The sequence below is a fragment of the Corvus brachyrhynchos genome, unplaced genomic scaffold, assembly GCF_000691975.1.
Source record: "Corvus brachyrhynchos isolate BGI_N302 unplaced genomic scaffold, ASM69197v1 scaffold115, whole genome shotgun sequence".
NCBI lineage: Eukaryota > Metazoa > Chordata > Aves > Passeriformes > Corvidae > Corvus > Corvus brachyrhynchos.
The window spans coordinates 10,135,887-10,157,664 of NW_008239553.1; the positions used below are offsets into that span (position 1 = coordinate 10,135,887).

General features: G+C 37.7%; 1 protein-coding gene across 12 annotated transcripts in view; it reads left to right on the forward strand.

Annotated features, from left to right (window-relative positions):
- The window catches only part of NUMB (NUMB, endocytic adaptor protein), a 58,066-nt gene that overhangs the window by 9,914 nt on the left and 26,374 nt on the right, over positions 1 to 21,778 (forward strand). For all 12 annotated transcript variants that reach the window (XM_017741875.1, XM_017741874.1, XM_017741884.1 and 9 more), the window contains exon 2: positions 13,367 to 13,510. In XM_017741875.1, the coding sequence (XP_017597364.1) occupies positions 13,385 to 13,510 (126 nt within the window). In that variant the 5' untranslated portion in view covers positions 13,367 to 13,384. The remainder of the gene's footprint in view (positions 1 to 13,366; positions 13,511 to 21,778) is intronic.

Sequence of the window (21,778 nt, forward strand, 5' to 3'; positions counted from 1 at the left end):
ATGAACTGGTTTAAATATTGAAGGCTGGAATTAAAATCTTATTGTGGTCTTGGAAAGACCAAGTATTTTGACTAGATTGCTAGAGAAATGAGCATATTGCTTCCATTTCTTGATAAAAGTTTGTGTTAAAAAATCTTCATTATCATGAAGGAATTTTGTAATTATTAATTTGATTTTATGTGAAAAGGGTAGAAACCATCTCTTTGGATGTATACAGAGTTATTTATTTAGAGAAATATATTTTCATTGTTAGGTATACTGAAAGTGAGTTTGTATAACTGAGCTTTTCTTTCTCTTCACTAAGTTTAATGGGAGTAAAGAAAAACGGTCTGGAGAGGAACCCCTGGATTTACTGATGTCTCAAGCTTTATGTGATAATTCTCACTGAGCATGTAGTTGTGGATTCATAATACATTATTGCTGGTCAAAAATAATGTGTTACTAATTTTAATGACCGTCATGAAATCTGGTAACTTCACAGAAGGAAATGTCTAAGAGATTATTATCAGTGTTTAAAAAAACAGTGCTGGTGAGATTTTGTAGCAATAGCAGTTGAATTCCTATCTACAGCCTCCATAAAGGCCAACATTACTATCCCTATAAGCAAAAGGCTCTAAATGCCAAGTGATAGGAAGAGGGAGTGGGGAAGGGAAGTATGCATCTGTTTATAAGAGCAGATATGAAAAACTTGACTTGGAGTTCTTCCGAAAAACCTCAAACCTTTAATGCAGATGGATTGATTTATCCTTTTATCACTTAATTTCATAGAGATCACCTCTTCTCCCCTTGTACACAAATGAAAATATGCAAACATTGAAATTAGTAAGATGAAAGGTTTTGGCATCAGTCTGAGAAGCTTCAGGTCTGTTGCCATGAAGAAAGAAAAATCCAGCCTTGACTGGAGTTGTGGCAAATTGGTATAATGGTGTAATAATTCCAGATTGTGAGGTTGTTCTTCAAAAGAAACACTTAAAATTATCTTAAAAAACATTGTCTTGTGAGGTACAGGGAGGAAATGACGTAAGTTCCCATTTTAAACCTTTTGTAGCCCATATTGGACTTTATCATCTCTCCTTTATTTCAGCCCATAGGTTCATTTTTTAAAAAATATCCATGGAGTCATGGTTGTAGTTTCAAGAAAGAGGGATTTTTAAGAAAAGTACTATGGCAGAATCTGAGGGGGGGGGGAAAGAAGTAAGTCATCAATGAAGATATTCTTTCTTCTGTCCTATGAACATCGTTCTGGTAACTGATTCTACTACACTTGGGTTTGGGGAATGTTTTTTCACAAAATTACGTACATCAGGATATTATGAAGGTAAATGCTTATAAAAGATATTTCTTTAGTTATGTTGCTATATATAATTTTCAAAATCACTGAAATTGTGCTTAGATCTTAAGGCTTTGCAGTAAGCAGGCATGGGAAACATTAGGCACAAAGTGAGGTTTTACATGCTGGGTTATCGTAAGGAATGCTAGTTGTCTGTATACAAAATGGTACCAGAAAGGTGGAATTGTGTTGGAATTCTCTGTTTAGACACCTCTCATAGGGGCTATGGTGACAGATTCCATAAATGTTTTGTGGGTTCTTCTGTGGGTAATGAAACATGTGGTTTGTATTAGCATCTAGAGAAGATGCAAAATATTTTTAAAGGTATTTAACTGGTGAGGGAATTCAGAAAGCATTGCATTCTGTGTGCTTAAAAGAATTTATAGCTTGTTATCTGACTTTGTTAAGCTAGCTTCCGATTTGATTACATTTGTGTAAAGCAAATGGATTTGGGAAATAATTCTGTTAGTTCCTTGTAGTGTTTTGTAAAGAGTTATTGTGAGAAAAGCGTTATGGAACAACTCAAAGCTTGCACTGGACAGGTGTACAAAAGTAATTCCTACTATAATAAGTAGGATTTGTGTAAAGAAAAAATCACGTTCTTAGAAGTCAACCACAGTTGCTATGCTGGACACCAGAGCGAGTTCCTAAGAACATTCTGCCTATCTTTTACATGAATGTGAAGTTTTTCTGTTGTGAGGCTTAATGAGGGATGATGAAATGATTTTCTGATATTCTGACAGCCAGAAGAAATTACTGTATCTTTTCTCTCGGCTCATTTTTATTATTAAAACCTGCCATTTTTCACAAAAGCTTGATAGAAAGCTTCACAATTTCACTTTGAGTTATAAATGAATATTAAAAATGCCTTTTGTGTCACTTGCCCTCCTCCTTCTTTGCATTAGCTGCAGTCAAAAGTGTGGTTGATTTAGCGTGAGCAAGCTGAAGAAAACCCACAGATAAGAGGGCCTTAATTATATTTAGCTGTGGAGGATGAGAGCGACTGAAGTGTCTTGAACTGCCATGTAACAGCTGCCAGGCTGTGACTGACTGGAGTGCTTGGGCCCAGTGCAGTATTGGTATAACAAGGAGTCATCTGTCACCCTGTGAATGACACACTTTGTGGCAGTTTAAGCTAATTCTCATTTCGTAATTGAGAGTGACTAGTGCACCCATGGCTTGTTGCCACAATAATTCAAATTTTGTGAGCTATCTGGAATATACAAATTCATTTCATTTGAATGTCTTGAGCTATAGAAACCTCTGCTTCTGTGTGTTTGGGAAAGGGAGATCCTTACCACTGTAGCGAGGCAGCTCGTGGTGGTGCTGGGGCAGTTGGGTGTGAACAACTCTGCTGTGGTGCTGTGACAGCTGCAACGCGGAGGTGTGGCCAGCTGGACTGGCCCTGAAGGGACACCAGCTTGTGAGTTGTGCTGCTTCACAACAAAGGCTCCATAGCACAGTAATTCTCTCTGACACAGTCAGTGTTGGATCCTGGGGAAGAATAGAAGATTAAGACATGAAGGAAGACTTCCCAGCTGGTCAGATTGGACTGGGTGATTTCCTAAATGGAAGGCTGCATCTCCACTATAGGTTCAAATAACCTTTGGAAGTTTTGATCCAATGATTAATCTGTGTGGTTTGGGGGTTTGTTGCTGTTGTTGGTATTTTGTTTGTTTGTTTTGTTTTTTTAATTATTATTTAAAATTTTTAAAATTCTTTTTTATTTTTAGTTTTTAAACTTTCCCAGAGCTAGGAATTGTCCTAGTTAATTTTATATCATGAAGAGAAATACTCTTTTATTGACACCTGGACTGCTGGAGAATTCTGTTGTTTTTCCACAGTTTCTGCAACATAAGAATTGAAAAATCATCATTCCCTTTTCATTTGCTAACATTTTGATACTGTAATTTTTGTAGCCTTCCCCACTAGAAAATTGCTTTTCTGAGGTGAAGACCTTTGATGTATCTAATCTGTCCTTGAGCAGAAGGTGTTAAGTAGTCCTTGCTATCCTCCTTATCCTTGCCACTTTCCTGCACCTTTCAGTTTCATTTCAGTGAGGGTATATTAAGTACAAGAACTATGTGGTATTGAAGCTGAGTGCAGTCTGATCTTATGCTGCGGCATCATACTGGCTTTGCTGTGCTCCTTTCATAATAATTCTTACTACTGTTTGCTTATTTGACAATTAAATTTTTAGAGGACTAAACATGAATCCTTTCCTAGACAGTGGTAATAGCTGAATTTGTATTCATTGCTATTAATAATTAAGGTGGCTTTTTTACCTTTCTTCCATGTGCTTTTCTCTGCTGTTTTCTTACAGAAGAATTTCTTCTTGTGAGATGATCTTGTCTTTTCAAAATCAGTTTAACCTACTTCAGAACATTTTGCATCACCTGTAAACTGTTGCTGAACTATTTTCTTTTGGGAGCATATATGAATGAATGAATGAAACATTGCTGGCTGTGGTGGAGAGAACCTTTTTACCTCCCTGTTTTGTATCTGATCATGTGGATTTACCTGGTTTCTCTGTACCTGAATCCTACTTGCTGACAGACTCAGCAGCACTACTATTCATTCCCACTGAAGACTTCTCATAAAGCTGATCCGAATTTATGGTTTGTTGCTCCAAATGTTTCCGGAATGTTGGCTACGTGGACTGCTAGACTGGACCATGCTGTGGGCTGGTGTAGATCAGTGTTGCAGGATCAGTTGTCCAAAATGCAGTGGCTTTCACTTTTGTGAAACATTGTATATGAACCAAGGGTAAAGCTTCACTATGAGTACAAGTATATATTTTTAAATCTTGCTGAAGTATATCCTCCTAGTAATCTAGTTTAGTGCAGTTGGTTCCTGAAATGCATGCTCTGGATCTGTAGCTTACTTCATCTACTCTTTCTGCTCTCACCCAAGAGCTGGAACCAAAAATACTATGAGTGTTCGTATGTTTCTGAACTCCCAGTCAGTAGGTAGTGATCAGGTCAACAGCACAAAGGTATGATTGACTGATTTATATTCGACCCTGTCTGATACTAAGCAGCAGATGTTTGGTCTTGTCTAGTCAACTCTGATTATTTGCTTATAAAATACTCATAGGTCCTACTGAAGTGCAGTGTAAAAACCTAAGATTTGTGATTGATCTACCAGTAAAAGTTGCTTATTTTACTTGTCAAGTTTTTTTTTTTTAAATTTTGAAAATGCATTTATTTTCATGGGATTTGACATTTATAACTTCAAACTGCAATTTGTGGAATTGAGTGATTAAAAAACATACTTTTTGTCTGTTTCAGCCCTTTCTGTACTTTCTTTTATATCTAATTTCATTTTGAAATTCAGCATGTATTTGTAAAGATACCTTTTAAACTGAGATGTTCGTGTTTGAAAACTGTTGAGTTGTCTCATATTTAGCTGCCCTAAATGTCAATGATGCACTTGGAAATGACATGGCTTGGTTAGTTAAAATTATTCACATGTGTGCAGATGAGCTGCAAAGCAGAATTACTTTGACTGCTTTCCACAAGGCATAGCTAGTGTTTCTTTACTAAACTTTTGCTTATTTTCAGTTATTATAGATTATATAATTCAATGCACTTTGTATCACATAAAGTGTTTAGGAGACCTGCTTTCCACTAGTGGCTGACAGTCTGCAGGGTATTTTTAGAGTGAGCCTACAAAACAAGGGGATTACTGCCTTATATCTCTGCTCTTAAACCTCTTAGCATATTGTATAGTACCATAGTCAGAGTTTGCAGTTGCTGTGGTGTCTGTTGAATTGGGATATTTGCTTTAGAATAGTTATTGATGGAGAAAATGAGGCTTGCTTTCTTTTATTTGCTGAATTTCACAGGTTTGTGAAAGGCAAATGATTTATCTTACATCTGCTAGAAAGAGCATTGCATATCTTTAGGAATAACTTCTGTCTTGCAATGATCAAACTTGTATTTTTGTGACAGTTTAGGAGTCTTAATGTTAACTTTGGTGATGCTTCTGTTACATAACGTTGTGGAATACTGAGTACTGTATTTAATTGCTGCAGTCTGGGGGTATTTATATTTGAAAAGTGTATTTTACAAAATTCTAAGCTTTAGGACAGGGCCTCTGGTAGCTGAACGTTTTAGCCACATAATTGTTAACAGTGTGTTGAAGTACAGTTCATTATTTCATTTCCTGATATTTCATAAGCTGTTTGCAATTTTTAACTCTGTCTTGTGCCAGTAAGATGTTGTTGTCATAGCATTGTTTTTTCCCCTTCTTCCACCCTCATCCATGGTGCAAATACAATTGTCAAGTGCTCTGGAAAGAGTTGTGAAGTGCTTACATGATAACCTTAGTTCAGGTATAAGACTGCAAGAAATCTGATGGATTTGAGAGGATGTCTTGTACCGCACATGATAGCAATGCATCACGATTTCTAAGAATGCTGTCAGAGACATTATTGTCACAGCTCTGATCTCTTTGCTCTTACATAAAGAGTTTAAGGTTGTCATTTCTGCTGTATTTTCAAAGTATGATCTAAATATTACTTTCACTGTTGGAAGGTGAGTTTTCTATAGATGGTATGCTTGCTTCAGTAGACTTTTAGTTATGTATCCAATAATTGATCTTCAACAAGGAAAATCTCCTTAATTGGAACTCTAAATAATAATAATAACAACAACAAAATGTATTTGCTGGCTGAACAAATGAAGAAATGCTTCGCCTTTATGTGTATTTTGATGTCTTAGAATGCTTACTTGTAGTATTGTATTATTAGATGTTAATTGAGTAATGAAAGGGTGAATGGCTTGGAAAGGCATGTGGTGAATAATGTGGTTAGTCAGCCTGTATTGCGAAACAGGGCTGTTAAGGTTTTAGTGAGCATGCTCATACGGTTACATGCCTTCATTTGCTTCAGTGTGACAGTGCTGGATTTAATTAGATTTTATGGGATCTAAACTTACAAAAAGGCTCAAAGTTCTGCATTCAGAATCTGACACAGGGGGTGACCTTTTCTTCCTTAGAAGATAAGGGTACTCTGTGTTCTTGTGCTGGTGAATAATTGCAGAGAAGCTGTTGCAGGGCAATTGCAGCAAGTTTTGGCTAACCTTTACAGTAGGCTTGGAGAGATAGGACATTACATGTTTTTGTACTGTGTAAGTGGGAGAGGAGGGGAGAGTGTTTGCTTAGCAGCAATGCTTAATAAGGATTTTTCGGAGAAGTAAACTCCATCCTGGCAGCTTCATAATAGACAAGGACAGACTATTTACCTTGGAAGGAATCAACTTGCTTTCCTAGCTTGCCTCTTTTTCTATAAATGAAGTGTTCTTTGTCATCTTAAGTTTAGGGACTCAAATTGTACATTAGAGAGCAAAAGAGATCTAAAATGTTTTGAACTGCTTTTATTTGTCTTTGTATTGCAGGTCAGCCTGCCAAACCCAAATCTCATCTCAAGAAAATGGCTTGAAACTAGCATATTTCCTTGTTGATATCCTCGTGTCCTGGTTATAGCCAAGATTTACAATAATGTTGAAGTGCCAGCAGTGAACTGTATTTTATTGGAAAAAGCAATGTGAATTACTCTTCTAGAATATGGAAGTGTGGGCTATTAACATTTGCTGGTGCAGGCCATTGTGGATTTCATAATAAGGTTCAGGTTTTCATAATATTCAAAAGATAGCTGTTAAACATTAATCTGTGGACAGATGTGACCAGGTTGTACTTGCACAAGAACTCAGTGCTTTCTAAGGATACAGATCTTCACAATATGCAGAGGAATGTTTTTGGAGTGTTTTCCTAGTAAGTAGGTTAGGTAAACACATTTTTTTCAACGAGATTAAGATTATTTGCATTTCCTCTTAAATCTGAAATATCAGGTACCTTTGACAGGAAGAATGCGTCCTGATTCAGAAAGCTTTGATGTCAAGAAATGTGAGAAAAACGTATTAGAGATGGATGAGGTTTTTGCTCTGGGTTTCAGCCTCTTTTTGGCTTGGCCCTTCAGCAAATTTCACTGGGGAAGAGCACATAGCTAGCAGATGGTTGTGCAGCTGCTTGGCCCTCACCTGTGTGTGGCCAGCAGGCAATACAGGTATGAATGAGACCTTTTTTTTTTCTTTTAAATTACTTAATCTGATAATATCAAGTTAATTGAATTAGTTGTATATGGAGGCTTGTACATTTTAGAATGATTCCACATTGTTCTTAAAAGTGTATTTCCATGCTTTTTGAAGTGCATGCTTCAAGGAATTTTGTTCATGTATTAATACTACTCCTGGTGATTCAGGCTTGTAGGAGGACTCTGTACTACAAATCAGGAGGATGGCACCCGGAGTGCATGTGGGTGTATGCAGGGTGGGGGAGAAGGAGGGTGTTCCCTCCTGCCCCTGGGTACTCTCTATTTGTTGCAGGCTACAGAGAGTACTTTGCCCTTGTTTGACCCATGACTATCTTTTTTCTAAATAGGTAAATAGGAAACAGTATTAAATTCTGAAAGAAAATAGAAAGTAATCCCAAACCTGCTGAATGGTTTTAAAACACTGACTGAAGACTCAATACCCGTTTTAATCCTTTTTCATTGTAAACAGAAACGGTAACAGATTATTGAATGCAGATTAAATAACCTTTGTGAAGGCTAGTGTTCAGGAGAAAGATAAAAAAATGTTTGTGCTGTTTCTTTTTCCTCAGTGTTGAAACTGTAAGTGGTTGCTTAGTGTGAAATATGTAGTACATCCTATCTTAAAATCTGACCGCTTGAACTGCAGGTCAGGTACCCAGGTGCCCATATTGTCCTTCTGCCCTGCAGATTCTGTAGTTTGGATTGTCCTGTAGCAGTTTTTGCTCTTCAAGAAGCACCTATGCACAGTGTAAACGAGTTGCTTATCTAAAAGGTATGGCTGCATGGGTAAACTCTTGCAAAGCTAAGCTCCAAATTTGCATCAGCAGCAGCTTCCTCCTGATCTAACTTCAGTTAATATGAAAGCTTACCCATCTCTCACTGAAGAGTAAATTGCTGGCTTGTGCTCACTGAAGGGTAAAAGTGAACACACTTGTACAGCAGAGCAGCTAACAGGACATGAATTAACATGCTGGTTTATCTTGCAGTAATTTGTTCTGCAGCCATAACCTGATGATGCACAAGGCAGTGAAGCCAAGAGTGCTTCAACATGCACTTTTACCCGTGACAGTGTTGTTTCTGTCTCTGTTGGTTCTGACAACTCTGCCCCTGAGCTGTCAGTGGACTGATAGAGGTGTAAATGGTAGTTTTTCTGTTGGTCGGAAGAATAATGGTGCTGAAGCTCTCCTTAAATTGCCTTTGGAGCTCTGTTTCCAAAATATCTAAATTTGCATAAAAATAAATGGCAACATAAATTTTAAAACTCCTTTGTCTTTTTGATACCTTTTGTAGGTAGATGCTTTGGGAAATGGTCTAATGTCTAGTCTCATGTTGTAATCTCTTGAATTACAAAAGTGGTGGAGATTTTCGTGTTGGGTGAGTGGTTTTGTTTTGTTTTGTTGGGGTTTGTTTTGCTTGGTCCTTTTTCTCCAGTGGTCATGACCATTCAGATGCTCAGCTGTCTGCAGTAAGATAACCTTGAAATGTACTGGGACCCAAAGTGGCTCTTTTTCCTCATTTCTCTAGAAGGCTCAGTGCTTTCAGCCTTTGTTGGCAGTTTGTCTCTGATGTAGTGTTATGTTTTGTGATTTAATTAGATTTTGAGTTTCCTATCTTGGCTTTTCACCAGGTTTGTCTTCATAGTCTCAGTTGTCCTCTTTCTCTGGGTCCCAGCTGGATTTGTAAAAGTGAAAAGGAAATAGAGGTTTTGGTGTTTTGGTTTGTCTCTTGGGTGGTTTTAAAATACTTCTAATTACATGACAAAAATAAGTTGCTAAATAAAAAAAATCGAAGTCTGATAACTTTCATCTTACATAATCCCGAAACATAGTATCATACTTTTTACAGTACCAGTCATGCTGTCAGTTTAGTAGAAAATACCCTGATAGCTTATTGCAGCCTAGGCTGGTGTCTGTTGTGTTGGCAAGCACACGGGGTTTGCATGGAAATGTGAAGTGCCCTACAAAGAATTCAAGTAGAAAATGCTCACTCATCTCTCTTTAGAGCTTCTGTGCAGAGATTTTGAGTTCAAGACAAAATTAGTTAAATTTTCAGCACTTAATTGTAGCAATTCATGTGCTTCTCTCCTGAATCCTCGAATATGCAGCCCATGTGAATTGTTCTATTTAACACTTTCCCATCAGGTGATAGCTCTAGTTATGTTGTCCTGACATGCATGTTACCAGCAAATTAGGTTTTTATAGGACAGACTGTTTTGCAACCTACTCATAAGTCTGACATTTCAGAAAACCCAAGTGTGGCCATTGGAGAGAGCTTGCTGGTTGCCTGACCAGAAATTAATTTTGCTATTTGTCAGCATTTCTATCAGATAGAATAAGCTATTTTTAAACTGTTTGTTGCCAACATGACACCTCAAAATTAGAACATGTAGGAAACTGGGTTTGGTTTTTGGTGAAAAGGAAATAGTTTGGGCAAAATGCCACTTCAGCCTCTCATACAAAATGTAGTTGAGGAAATCCTATTCTTATCTTCCCTGGGGATTGAGATTCCTGGTCAGAATAAATGTCTGATAAGGCACCAGTCTCATGGGCAACAGTAATGCCTGGGAGGGAGAAGTCCAACAGAATGCTCGCATAAGCAAATGTTATGATAAGGCAATTAGACTGCTGTTTTTCACAGGTGGTACAGTGTTTGTGTGCTGTCCTCAGTCCTTGCTTTGCTATTCACTGAAGTTTTTGAGATTCAGAGTTACCTTGAGATCTTCAAAACTGACACATGAGCCTTACTGCATCTAATTGTATCTGCTTAAGAGTCTGTTGCCTCTTTTGGCAGAGTGGAGTGTCTATGCCCATTTGTCTCTCACCGGAGTGCAAGGTCGGGCAGCTGGGCTGTAAGTCATGTGCTGACCAGATTCCTGTGCTTTTCACTGAAGCAGCTGGAGCAGTGGTTTTGCTCATCGTGCTGTGGCGCTCCCAGTCTGCAGCAGGGACAAGAGTGGGTGTCTGTCCTTATGAGCTGAGGTGCCATGCAGAGATTTGCTGCAGTGTGTCTCACCTGCCCAAGGTGATTGAATGGCCTCCCTTGAAATTTTGATTCCTTTAGACTGATGCATAGAGTCCTCTGTCTGCAGTTTGTAAAACAGAATACATAACTGATATTGCTGTAATGCCTCTCTAAGCCTTGACAGAGAATAGAAGCTTTGCAACTCTTCTTAAAACTTTGAGAATTGCCTTTGCACATTCAGAGATTTTAAAATGGCTTATAGCTTGTAAAATAAACAAACCATGTTTATAGAAGAGTGTTGTGGCTTAGCCCCAGGTGGCAGCTAAACCCCATCCAGCCACTTGCTCACTCTTCCCAGTGGGATGGGTGAGAGAATCAGAAGAGTAAAAGTGAGAACTTCATGGGTTGAGATAAAGACATTTTAATACGTAAAACAAAAGCCACATAGTCAAGCAAAGCAAGAAATTAGTTCCCGTGGGCAGGCAGGTGTTTGCCCATCCCCAGGAGAGCAGGGCTCCATCACACGCAGTGGTTACTTGGGAGGACAGACACCGTCACTCTGAATGTACCCCCTTCCTTCCTTCCTTCTTCCCCCAGCTTTACATGCTGCACATGGTGCCACATCCTGTGGGATATGCCTGTGGTCAGTTGGGCTCAGCTCTCCCAGCTGTGTCCCCTCACAACGTTTTGTGCCCCGCAGCCAACTCAATGGTAGGGTGGGGCGAGAAGCAGAAAAGACCTTGACTTAGTTTAAACACTCCTTAGCAACAACTAAACCAATGTGTTATCAACATTTTTCTCAGCCTAAATCCAAAACACAGCACTGTACCAGCTACTGGGAAGAAAATTAGCTCTGTCCCAGCTGAAAGCAAAACAGAGCTGCTTCAGCTTATTGAGTGGAAAGAAATGTGCATGCTTTTTATTTTGCACATATGTTCTAATCTCTAAATCCGCTCAAGTAAATTCAAGAAAATATTTTGTGTTACTAGTTATGACAAGCATTTTGTAGCTATGAAGGACTGAAGTTAACACTTCTTTATAACTAGATAATTGTGATTAAGAATCCTTCAGCAACTTCCCATCCCTGCACTTAGACTGATTGCTATACCTCATGGCTGTTCTAGGTACCTGCTAGGGTCAGTTGCCTATAGCCTTTGCTGTACATCCCAACCCTTCACTTAATTTGCATTTGGATTTGGGTTGCTTGGAGTGTCACACCTTCCTGTTTTCAAATGCTCATCAAGCAACTTTGAGCACAGTGTTTGCTGTAAAATGGTGTTTAGTGTGGCTGTTTCCTAATGTAGAAATACTTAAGGAATTATCCTATACGCTGAAAGAATGCTTCAGAATGCTGCAAGACCCATGAATAATGGAATTCAAATGCCAGTGAACTTGTGCGTGTGACTATCGTGCTTATTTGCCCTTAAACAATTAACGTCACCACACTTAAATTTCCCAGTCCTAGTGATATAGTGGTATTTTCTTTATCCATGGGTATATCTTTGAATTGTTACTTCTCTTAAAATATTTCTTTTAATAGATAATGAAAAGGTGGAAGATTCTAGAGAAATTAGCCAGTATCATGCCCCTAAGATACAGTGGGAACTGACTTGTTCAATTATATGCTGCTTGAGGAAGAAAGTAACAGTTGCTGAAGGAAGTAGTAGGGAATCAGTAACAAAACTCACACCTTTTTGTTATTTTGAATGGCTAAAGTGTGCTATGAGATACAAAACAATTTAGTATTTGTAATTAGTGGTGGGCAGTGATTTTCTATAATGCTTTTAGTTTCTGACTTTTGTGTCCAGCTTTGAAATAGCTGCATTTTGACTTTAAATTTCTTAATGTCAGATATCACAAACTTGAATGGGTTGATTTTTCTTACTTATGTCAAATAGTTTTGACTGGAAGATACCAGCTCTTTTCAAGGTTTAAAATGTTAAAAATTAGCAGTTCCAACTGCTTCTAAAGCAGCTTTCGCTCAAAGGCCAGCTATTGACTGTATAGTAAATATCTATATTCTCTAGTTTATGCAATCTAATGGGAAATAAGCATATATAATCGAATTAGATTTTGCCTTGCATTCTGCAGCATTTTTTTTTCAATCAAAATGAGATGTCATGGTTGTAAGAAGGCTTCTTTTTCAGGAAAGATGACCAAATCTTAAGAAGCCTTTCAGTATGTCTTCGATATTCCCCACTTTGTATCCCTTATGATTTTACTTCTCTAGGTGAATATCAAGTATTTTTATTAGTAGTAATTTCTCTAATAGCTTCTTGGCTAATTGTAGTTTGAATCTAGTAAAGGTGAGCGTGTCTAAAGTGTAGATTGGGTTGTAATTAGAAGTTGATACATAAAGGCAAGTGTATACAAAGTTTTGAGTTCTAGGCTTTAGAAGTGTATTTGCAGCGCTGTCTTCCCCTTTTGAAGAAGTGCATTTCTCAGTTAAGCATAAGAATTCTGCCAGTAGACTAAGCACGGGCTGGACTGTTCCCCTCAGTCAAAGCGTGAACCTATCTCTTGTACTTAATGAACAGCACAAGCACCTGCTTTTAGGAGCAGTTTTAGAGCTATGAATCCTTGCCTTGTGTGAGTGCCTTGGAAGCTTTTGCTATTGGTTTCCTACTTGGTTGCTTTAGGTGGGTGTTTAAATTTGGGGAGGCAGGATTTCATGTGCATCACTCTTCAAAGCTCTCTGTCTGCTATTTTAGGAAACCTTATGCTCCCAGTAATAGTTATTACTGGGTCTAATGCTTCAGTTGCTGTGGAAAGATGTTAAGCAAGTAATGTGGATTTGTGTTTTCCATTTTGAAGTGAATATCCATCTTTCTCTGAATCTGTGTCCAAAATATTTTTCTTTCACAGGTCCTTCCATTCATCTTTGAAAAAGCTCAGGGTCATTTGTCATGATAGTGGTTGACCCGAAGTGGCTAAATGTGTGTTTGGTCCCTATTAGCAGTATTCTTTTTTTCTTCTTCTAGGACGTGAAAATCTGAGAAATGAACAAATTACGGCAAAGCTTTAGGAGAAAGAAAGATGTCTATGTGCCAGAGGCCAGCAGGCCTCATCAGTGGCAGACTGACGAAGAAGGCGTTCGTACTGGCAAGTGTAGCTTTCCTGTTAAGGTAAGAGTTTCTGCCTTTCTTTTGGATATCCATGAGGTACTCTTGCCATGAATTATTATTTGGGGAGTTTTGGCAAGCATAAGCCAGAGACATGCTTCATTACACACAGACCTATTTTACAGTCAGCTCTCATTGCAAAGGATGTGGCTTTTTTCTTAAAACCAGATGACTCACGTAACAAATGCCTTGGAAAATCAGTCTGAGATATCCTACATTATTATCTAGTTGAAATAAATCATGTAGCTAGGTAGAGGAGTAATACAATATTTGTCTTCATTTTTCTGGAAGGTCAGAAATGATAGGCCTCTTGGATTGCATGGAAAGGTACTCAGTTCTCTCTATTAAAAGTGTAGTTGTGGTTACAGTTTGACTTGTAAGGTAAGTGGTGGGCTGTGCTTGGAAAGCAATCCTTCCTCCCTCTTGATAATTGAAAATATTGTCAAGTAACACCTGAGATTTTGACCAGTGCATGAGGTTAGAAGCACTTGCTAACTTCTGGGAATGCCTCTGTGCTGTGATTTTGTGTGTGTGTATTACAGACTATTAATGCATATGAAACTGAAATTACCTTTTAAAATTCTGATAACTCATTCCAGATTATCAGATATTACAAATAGGTATTTTCTTTTTTGTGTCCAATTCTCCTTCCTCTTTATATAAGAAACAATATTTTAATATTTTAGAATAGTATTTAATATTAATACTTAATAAATACCAGAATAAAAAGAAATATAAAATTTAGGGTGGCTTGTTGCATATGCTCCCCTTTCTTCCTCAGGGTACACTAATAGTAGATCTACAATACATTAGAAGCAGATGACGCTTGGGGAAAGCTAATGAGTTAAATATCTATGTACAAGGAACACAGTCTATGGTTCTGACACCTAAGTTTTCATTAGTTTTTCTCTGTATTGTACTTAAAGTAATTCTGTCTGATAGTTAAACATGTGATGTTGCTAGGTGGAATTCTTTGAACTGTTTCGTATTTTTGTGAAGTTGTGGATTGGTGTAGATATGTGGTAAGTATGAGATAACTTTCACACAAGGTTAATGCCCTGCTTTACCCTACTGGAGTTGCTTATGTGTGCTTTTACATATACTCAAGTATATACAACATTTCTAGTTCATGGCTGCTTGCTTATTTTTGTCTTGTGCTATTTTTCTGCTAAGAGGAAGGAACTGTAATTCAGTACTAAACAGAGATGGTGTTTTGCCAAAGCTTTGAAAGTAATTGCTCTGTGAAAGCTCAAACTTAGATTAAGGTTTAACACTGTCTAGGAGAGAACAGAGTTGTAAGTTTGAGTCTGATTATTTTTTCATAATTTAGGTATTACACAGGTTGAAAAGCAAAGTGCTCAATTTCTAGGCATTTAGTTTTAGTCAAACTTTTTCAATCCTTTACTGAACACAAAGGGTGTGAACCACTTCTCACTGTTCAAAGACTGACTTTTTTAAAACTCTCAGTCAGGACTTGCACTTCTAATGACAAGTACTTCCTGTATTTAAATGAAGCATTCATCTATTCTGGGCACATGTACCCAAAGTCAAAAAAGGTTTTGGCCTATTCTGTGGTGAAAAGGTGTAGAAATGGATGAATCTTTGCATCCTGTCATCATAATGGAACTTATGTGCACTCAGTAATCTGCTTTTAATTTGCTGGAATTAATTTAATTTGTTCTTTGGAAAAAAATGCTCTTAAGGTAAACATAAGGTACGTTTCTTAATTTGGTCAGAATGGTAGACTATTAATAGTTAAAGAACTTGCAATTAGGTGAAAATGTAAATTCAGAACAATTTGATAGTAAGAGGCGTTTTATCTTATTTGTTTAGAATTATTGTCCAAAATAGTATGTCTTGGTATGGACAAAGTGGAAATTTTTATAAGGCTTGAGATGCAGAGTGGGTGTTAACTGGTGTTTAATAGATAGAGACAGGAAGTATGCCATTGTGAGGGAACGAGATAAACCAGATGTGGAGTCATCGCTTTAGTGGGTGGTACTGTATTTTGCTCACAGAAAGAACTTTGTGCTATTGAAGGAGAGTATCCTGTTATGGGTATTTTTTGGAAATTCATATATTCCAGGAAAAGTATGCAGTCTCCTATGTCCTTAAATATCTGATGGGGTGACTTTTCTTCCTGATGCTCCTCAGTGGAGCAGAACAAAGTGAGATATTTTGGGAAGAATGGTTAATGAATAGGAATGCATTCAAATCTGAAAGATAATGAATATACCTTAATTTTCCTTTAAGTTTTGCAATGGGAATTACAAAGTGGTCCATTGTCTGTAGTGTAGCAGCTCTTAATATGTTGGGGGGCAGGGGTTAGCCTGTTCTTATTTATTATGGTTTGCCTTGCCCACTCTCTAAAAATCATTGTCTGTAGGAGCTCAAAGCGTAACTGAGTAGCAAGACCAGAATCTGGCTTTCACAGGGGTGGTGAAGACTTCACCTGTATTTAGTGAAGACCTGAGAATTCTTGACAAATGTTGCTGCAGCTGTCTGTAAGATTTTCTGTTTGAAAGTAAAATAGACTGGTGTAGTAGCAGCCAGGTTGTGGGCTTTGTTTCTTCTAATGCTTGCTATTTTATTTAGGTAAGACTCTAATACTCTTATTTTTTTGAGATCAAGAGAAGACTAGTGCAAACACGTAAAGGAACGTTTGCCCTTGGTTTCTCTTGTAAAGAAAAGATCTCTTAAATTGGTGTGGTTTTTAACTTCTTGCCTTTGGGCATTTATATTTTGCCCAGAGGTTGGGTGTTTGTAGAGTGCTACCACAGATTTATCCTTTTTTAGACATTACAGAGCATGTGGAAGCACTTTGAAAGTCATGTTGCAAGTAGGATTTCATCCTGCCTTCAGGCTTCATTCTGTTAGTGTTGGACAGGGATTCCAGTAGCTGCTCATTCATTGTGTTTGGAGGATGCTGTACTGCAAACAGATTTAATGTTACTGAAAGGTTTTCTCTGTTGACGTGTTTCTAGAAGCTCTTCCTGTGCTATGTCCACAGCTGATCCCTATTTTTAAAGTCCTTAAGTGTTCTGTTGGATTTTGAGCAAATCTGATACATCTATGGTTCATCTTCTCTTTGGGAGAGAAGATACTCTGTGGAAAGTAGGGCAAAATTCCTGTTGTGTTCCTTTATGTTGCTTTAAAATTCAGGGAAGTAGATTCGATCCACAGTTGGTTCTCTCCAGTGCTGTGCTCATGAATTTGGAGGTGGTAATAATCATGGATGCATACTGTTCCTTTTAGTGAATAGCACTCTTTTTTGTTTTAACAGTCTGTTCTTCAACTGGTTGGTGAGGCTGTGCTGCATGTAGCCAGCTATTGATCATATTTTCTCGGTCATCTTAGTGTGTATAGATGTAATTACAGATAGTTCTTCTCTGTGTTGGAAATCTAACCACACTTGATGTGGTAACCTGACACTCAAAGACAGGGCCATGCGATGGCTACTGACTTTGCTGTACTGCTCTCCTATGTAAACTGCTTTGAATCCACTAAAGTTAGATTGAAAGAAGAGCCAAGGAGAGACAGGTCCTGTCTGTTAGCAAAGGTATGAAAAGGATGTTAAACTTGTGTTTAGAAAAGTGACTTGCACACTTTTGCTATTCCATTGGAAATATAAATGATGTTGCTCTCCTAACTTTGGTGGCGTGGAGGCATAATACCTTGCATGTTTTACAGATGTTTGACAAGAGTTGCCCCATTATTAAATGTGGCACTGGTACATGTGCTGGAAAGTCTGTGCAGAAGTCTATTTTCAGGGAAAAATTCTTTTCCTCTGTCCTAACAAACTGAAAAGTAAATACTGTGTTTCAGTAGTGAATCCTTCCTCTGAGAGAAAAACTGTGCCAGATACATGCAATACATAGGGGCCTGAGATGAAGTGATTGTATTTAAAACTATTCAGAAGCTGAATATTCTAACAGCCATTACAGCTGTGCTTATCAGTGCTGTAATTTATTTATACACAATTTTATACATTATAACTGCAACAAATGAATTTCATTGACATACACATTTTCAAACTTGCTTTCTTGCTCAGACACTACCTCACTGAAAACATGCAGCTGTTCTGCGGTATAATGACTAAAATATTTGACACTAGGGCTTCTTTTGTCTGAAAAGCCTTTTCGAGTGTCCCTCTGGGTAAGTGGTTTTCATTCATACAAATGCACTTTGGAATAACTGGCCTGTGAAATTTATATCAGAAAAATTAGGTCATTTCCTTTTACCTTAGAGAACTAAACAAACCAAACATTTTCCAGTTCTTGGTGGTTCTGACCAAAAGGATGTGTTAAACAGAATATTAACAGCTGGTTGCTACCTGTTCTTCTAGAAGATACAGCAGTTGTGTATCTTGGATAATTTTTGTTCTGTCACTTCCATGTTTTTCGTAGTCAGTCTCTTTTAACGTTAAGGCATCTAAGGCTACTATTGCATATCACCTGCAAGTTTACATGCATTTTTTTATTCCACCTGGAAGACTGAAGATGTCGGTGAAAAAGCTGGTGTGGAAGAGTAACAAACCACATTTCTATCTCTGGCATCCAGGGTTTGCTGCTGAGTACCTGGTGTCATTGGAGTTAGCCTTTCTGCTGAATTTGATTTCTGTGTTAGTGTTAACAAATAACGGTTGTATGGATACAGTTGTACTTTCGTGTATAAAAGAATTGACTTTTCAGAACAAGTCTCTTGAACTGTTTCCTATCTAACCCTTGCTTTGATGGGAGATGTTTGGAAGACACTGTATTACTTTATATTCAAGAAGAGACAGAAGGAAAGGGAGCTACTGGCACAAGCCCTGTAGTGTATCCTCACTGGGACCTGTGAATGTCAGTTCTCATCCTTGGGGTCCCTGTGTTTGGGTTGTTGAGCTGTACATGGTACTGCTGAAATCACCATCAGTAGGAGATAGGCCGTTTCGGTCACTTTGCTTTGTGCTCTTACACCACTTGTGGCTGCCCAGTTGTCCTCTTTAGTTTTGGAATTTGCATATTGAACTGTATTGCTTAATGTCAAATTTAAAAATCTCATATTAAAAATAACTTCTTCTTTTTAATAAGTTCATAAATACAGCTTGCATGACATTCTGTTTCTCCAGGTCAGAAAGACTGGTACCAGCACAGGTAACTGTGGCTTTTATTTTATGTCTTAAATACACTTCTAGTTTGAAATAATAGCTGTGAAAGAATTTACTGGCGTGATGCTGAAGTGCCTTTAAGTTAAGCATGTGATATTTTTCACTGTGAAAGCTTGAGGTCCTTAAATGGTCTTTGGAAACTATGTTAAGTATTTTTAAGAAGTTAATGTGACAAATCTGCTGATTTCTGAAATGTTGCACAGCCTTACACATTAAACACTAGAAATCTCTACCTTTGAAGGCCTGATGTTAGCAATGAACAGTAACCATTCCTATTGAATGCTAACCCTCAGCAAGCAATGGTACATTTTAAAAATCCTGCAGCATTTAACATCACAGGAAAAAGGCTGGAAGACAGCTAATTATAAAAGATGGTGATTATAATGGAAGGTGTGAAGCTTACCACCAATATATTCCTATACATTTTTGTCATGGCAGAAGGAATGTAAGGCAATCCCTAATCTTTAAACTTTTCACCCTTGTGTTCAACCCTTAGTTTTGTTTGAATAGCCTTGCAGACAAGAAGTTTTAAATGAAGCTTCTTGCTGAGTTTTAAAGACCTCCTGTCTTTGGCAAAGGTGAAATTCTTAAATAGTTTAATAAACTTCACATTGTTTTAAAGATAGGACAATTAAAATGGTTTGAACGGCCTTGCAGAAATATTTATTTTAAATGTAATTTAGCTGTTGGAAATCAAAAAGTTCTTATTGGGTTATACCTCTTAATTCTGTTTTTTAAAATTAGGAGATATCCAGTGTCATACATGGAAACCAAATTTTTTGCAGGAATTGAAAAGGTAGAGTGTGCACCTGTGCAGTGTGTGTAAAAAACTTGGTGGCATCAACACTAGATTTTCCTCTATTTTTTCTTTTCCTTTTTTAAAAGAAAGTTTGAAATTTGTTAAATAATGCTGAATTCCTGGAAAGATAGGAATTGCACATCAGAGCATATAGTTGAAAACCAAAGTCTGACAGTACATATGTGCAACTGTGAGGGGACTAGGAGAAATAGTGTGTTTAAGCCTCATCAAGGGAAATTTAGGATATGCATTAGCAATAACAATTCAGCAAAATAACATCCCTTTCTACAGTGAGACGTGTAAACTACTGGGTAGAAGGTCTAGCTTACTGATCTCCAGTTACAGAAATGTCATAATACTTCAAGGCTGACTTCTCTGATGTAGATGTGGAAGTAGATCCTGCCCTGAAGCAAGTGCTGTCCTACATAACCTTCTGAGTTCCCTCTCTGCCTCATTTTAGGGATTTGTAAGAAAATTAAGAACATAGCATTTGTGTATCCTGTATTGAGCTTCTCTACTTCATCTTCAATATTCCTAACTGGAAATGTTTGCTATTCCCTCACAGTGTTGTTTCTGTTGACAATGATAAAGGCCATGTGAGAACCAGTATGTGAAATGCACAGTGTGGCTCTTAGGTGGGTGTGATGTAAAAAATAAGGAGAACTACTGATACAGATACTGCTTTAGATTCTTTTGATCTCCTCTACAATTCCTGTTTTTGGGGATTTAACAGGTTGATGAGACATTTTGATTTCTGGTTACATGTGTAGCATCCTAACTAACCTATAGCTTTGACTAAGCAAAATTAAGCTTTGTTGATGCTTAATCATAGAGTTTCTGTTGTCTGTGCTTCTGTAGCTCTGTCTGAGCAAACTGAGCAAAATCTGTTTCAAACTGATAAATTTAGAAAGCAGGAGCATGAGTTTGAGAGGAGAGAAATAAAGTATTGAACATTGGAATGTAAATCTTAGAAGTCAGTGGAAATAGCTCAGCGTTAAGACGTATCCAGGATTTCTGGATTTAAACTTACGTCTACTTGCAAGACAGCATTTCACTCTTAAACTTTGGAGCTCAGGCTTTAATTCTTGAGCAATGCCAATTCTAGAAGCATATCAGCATGTGCAGATGTCAAGTAGTCAGTCTTACTGTTGCAAATAATACCCCAGAACTTACACAGAGGAAGAAAGAAGAATGTTGTTGCCTCTAGGAAAAATACCAAGAAATGCTGGTGTGCTTCTCTTCGTGGCAGCTCGTTTCCCAGCACAGGACACCTTGGCCAAGACTTCAAGTAACCTCATTTCCTGTGTCCGTGTAGTTTCAAATGTAATCCAAAGAACCTAATCTGTTACTGCAAATAAAACAGTGCATTTGAATATCTGCTGATACTCAATTATTTGTGTAGCTGAGTCTGTTTCAAAGAGAGGCTGTAAAAGCATATCACCAGACATGAACAAACAGAACTGGCTTGAGTGAGTTGTCCAGGTTGAAGGAGCTCTGGTGAAGGATCTTCTTTTTGCCGGCTGTTATTGTTGAACTTTGAAACTTTGGAAACTGAGTCAGCCAAGTATTTGGGAGAGAAATGAAAACAAGAAGATCAGGGCAGTATTGCTTTTGTACTAGGACACAGATGGTGTCCTTTTATTTCTGACCTGATACATCAGCCCTTGATGTTTCAGTAGGAGCAATTTCAATAGCATGTATTTGGGAGAAGACAGTAGGAAAACTTCACCAGAAACACTTGATATGGTAACTTGAGTTGTTGGTTTTTAGATGAAGTTGGAAAAAGGTTAAAATGTTGAAAAAGAATAAAGTTTCTCAAGCACTTTTCGAATTCTAAGGATGCTTTGCTGTGTGCCAGTTTAACTCGTTCCTGTGTCGACTGCTTTATGTTTGGCTTGAGATTGATACCAAACACCACCATCAGCAAAAGAGAACATAAAAATAAGTGATGAAGAGAGGAAGTTTTTTGGTTTTTGTTTAATTGGCTGTACCATAATCTCATCTTCTTTTGGCTAAAAATGTTAATATAAGCAGTGCTTCTATTTAATAATGTTTACATTAGGGACTTTCTCCAACAGCCTCTGAAAGAATTTTATTTGGATTCGAGCTTTTATGTTATGTTACTCTGTATGTGGACTCTGCCCACATGGATTTTAGCTTTCTGTAAAAGCACTGGCGGTTAATTTCTGGTATAACGATTAAATCTCTTACAGAACATCTTATGTCCGAGAATTGCTGATGTCATGACTATCATTCACTGGTTGCTATGGAAATTAAGTAGGAGTGCATTCAATATTAATACTGCATTCCTTCTATGTGTCTT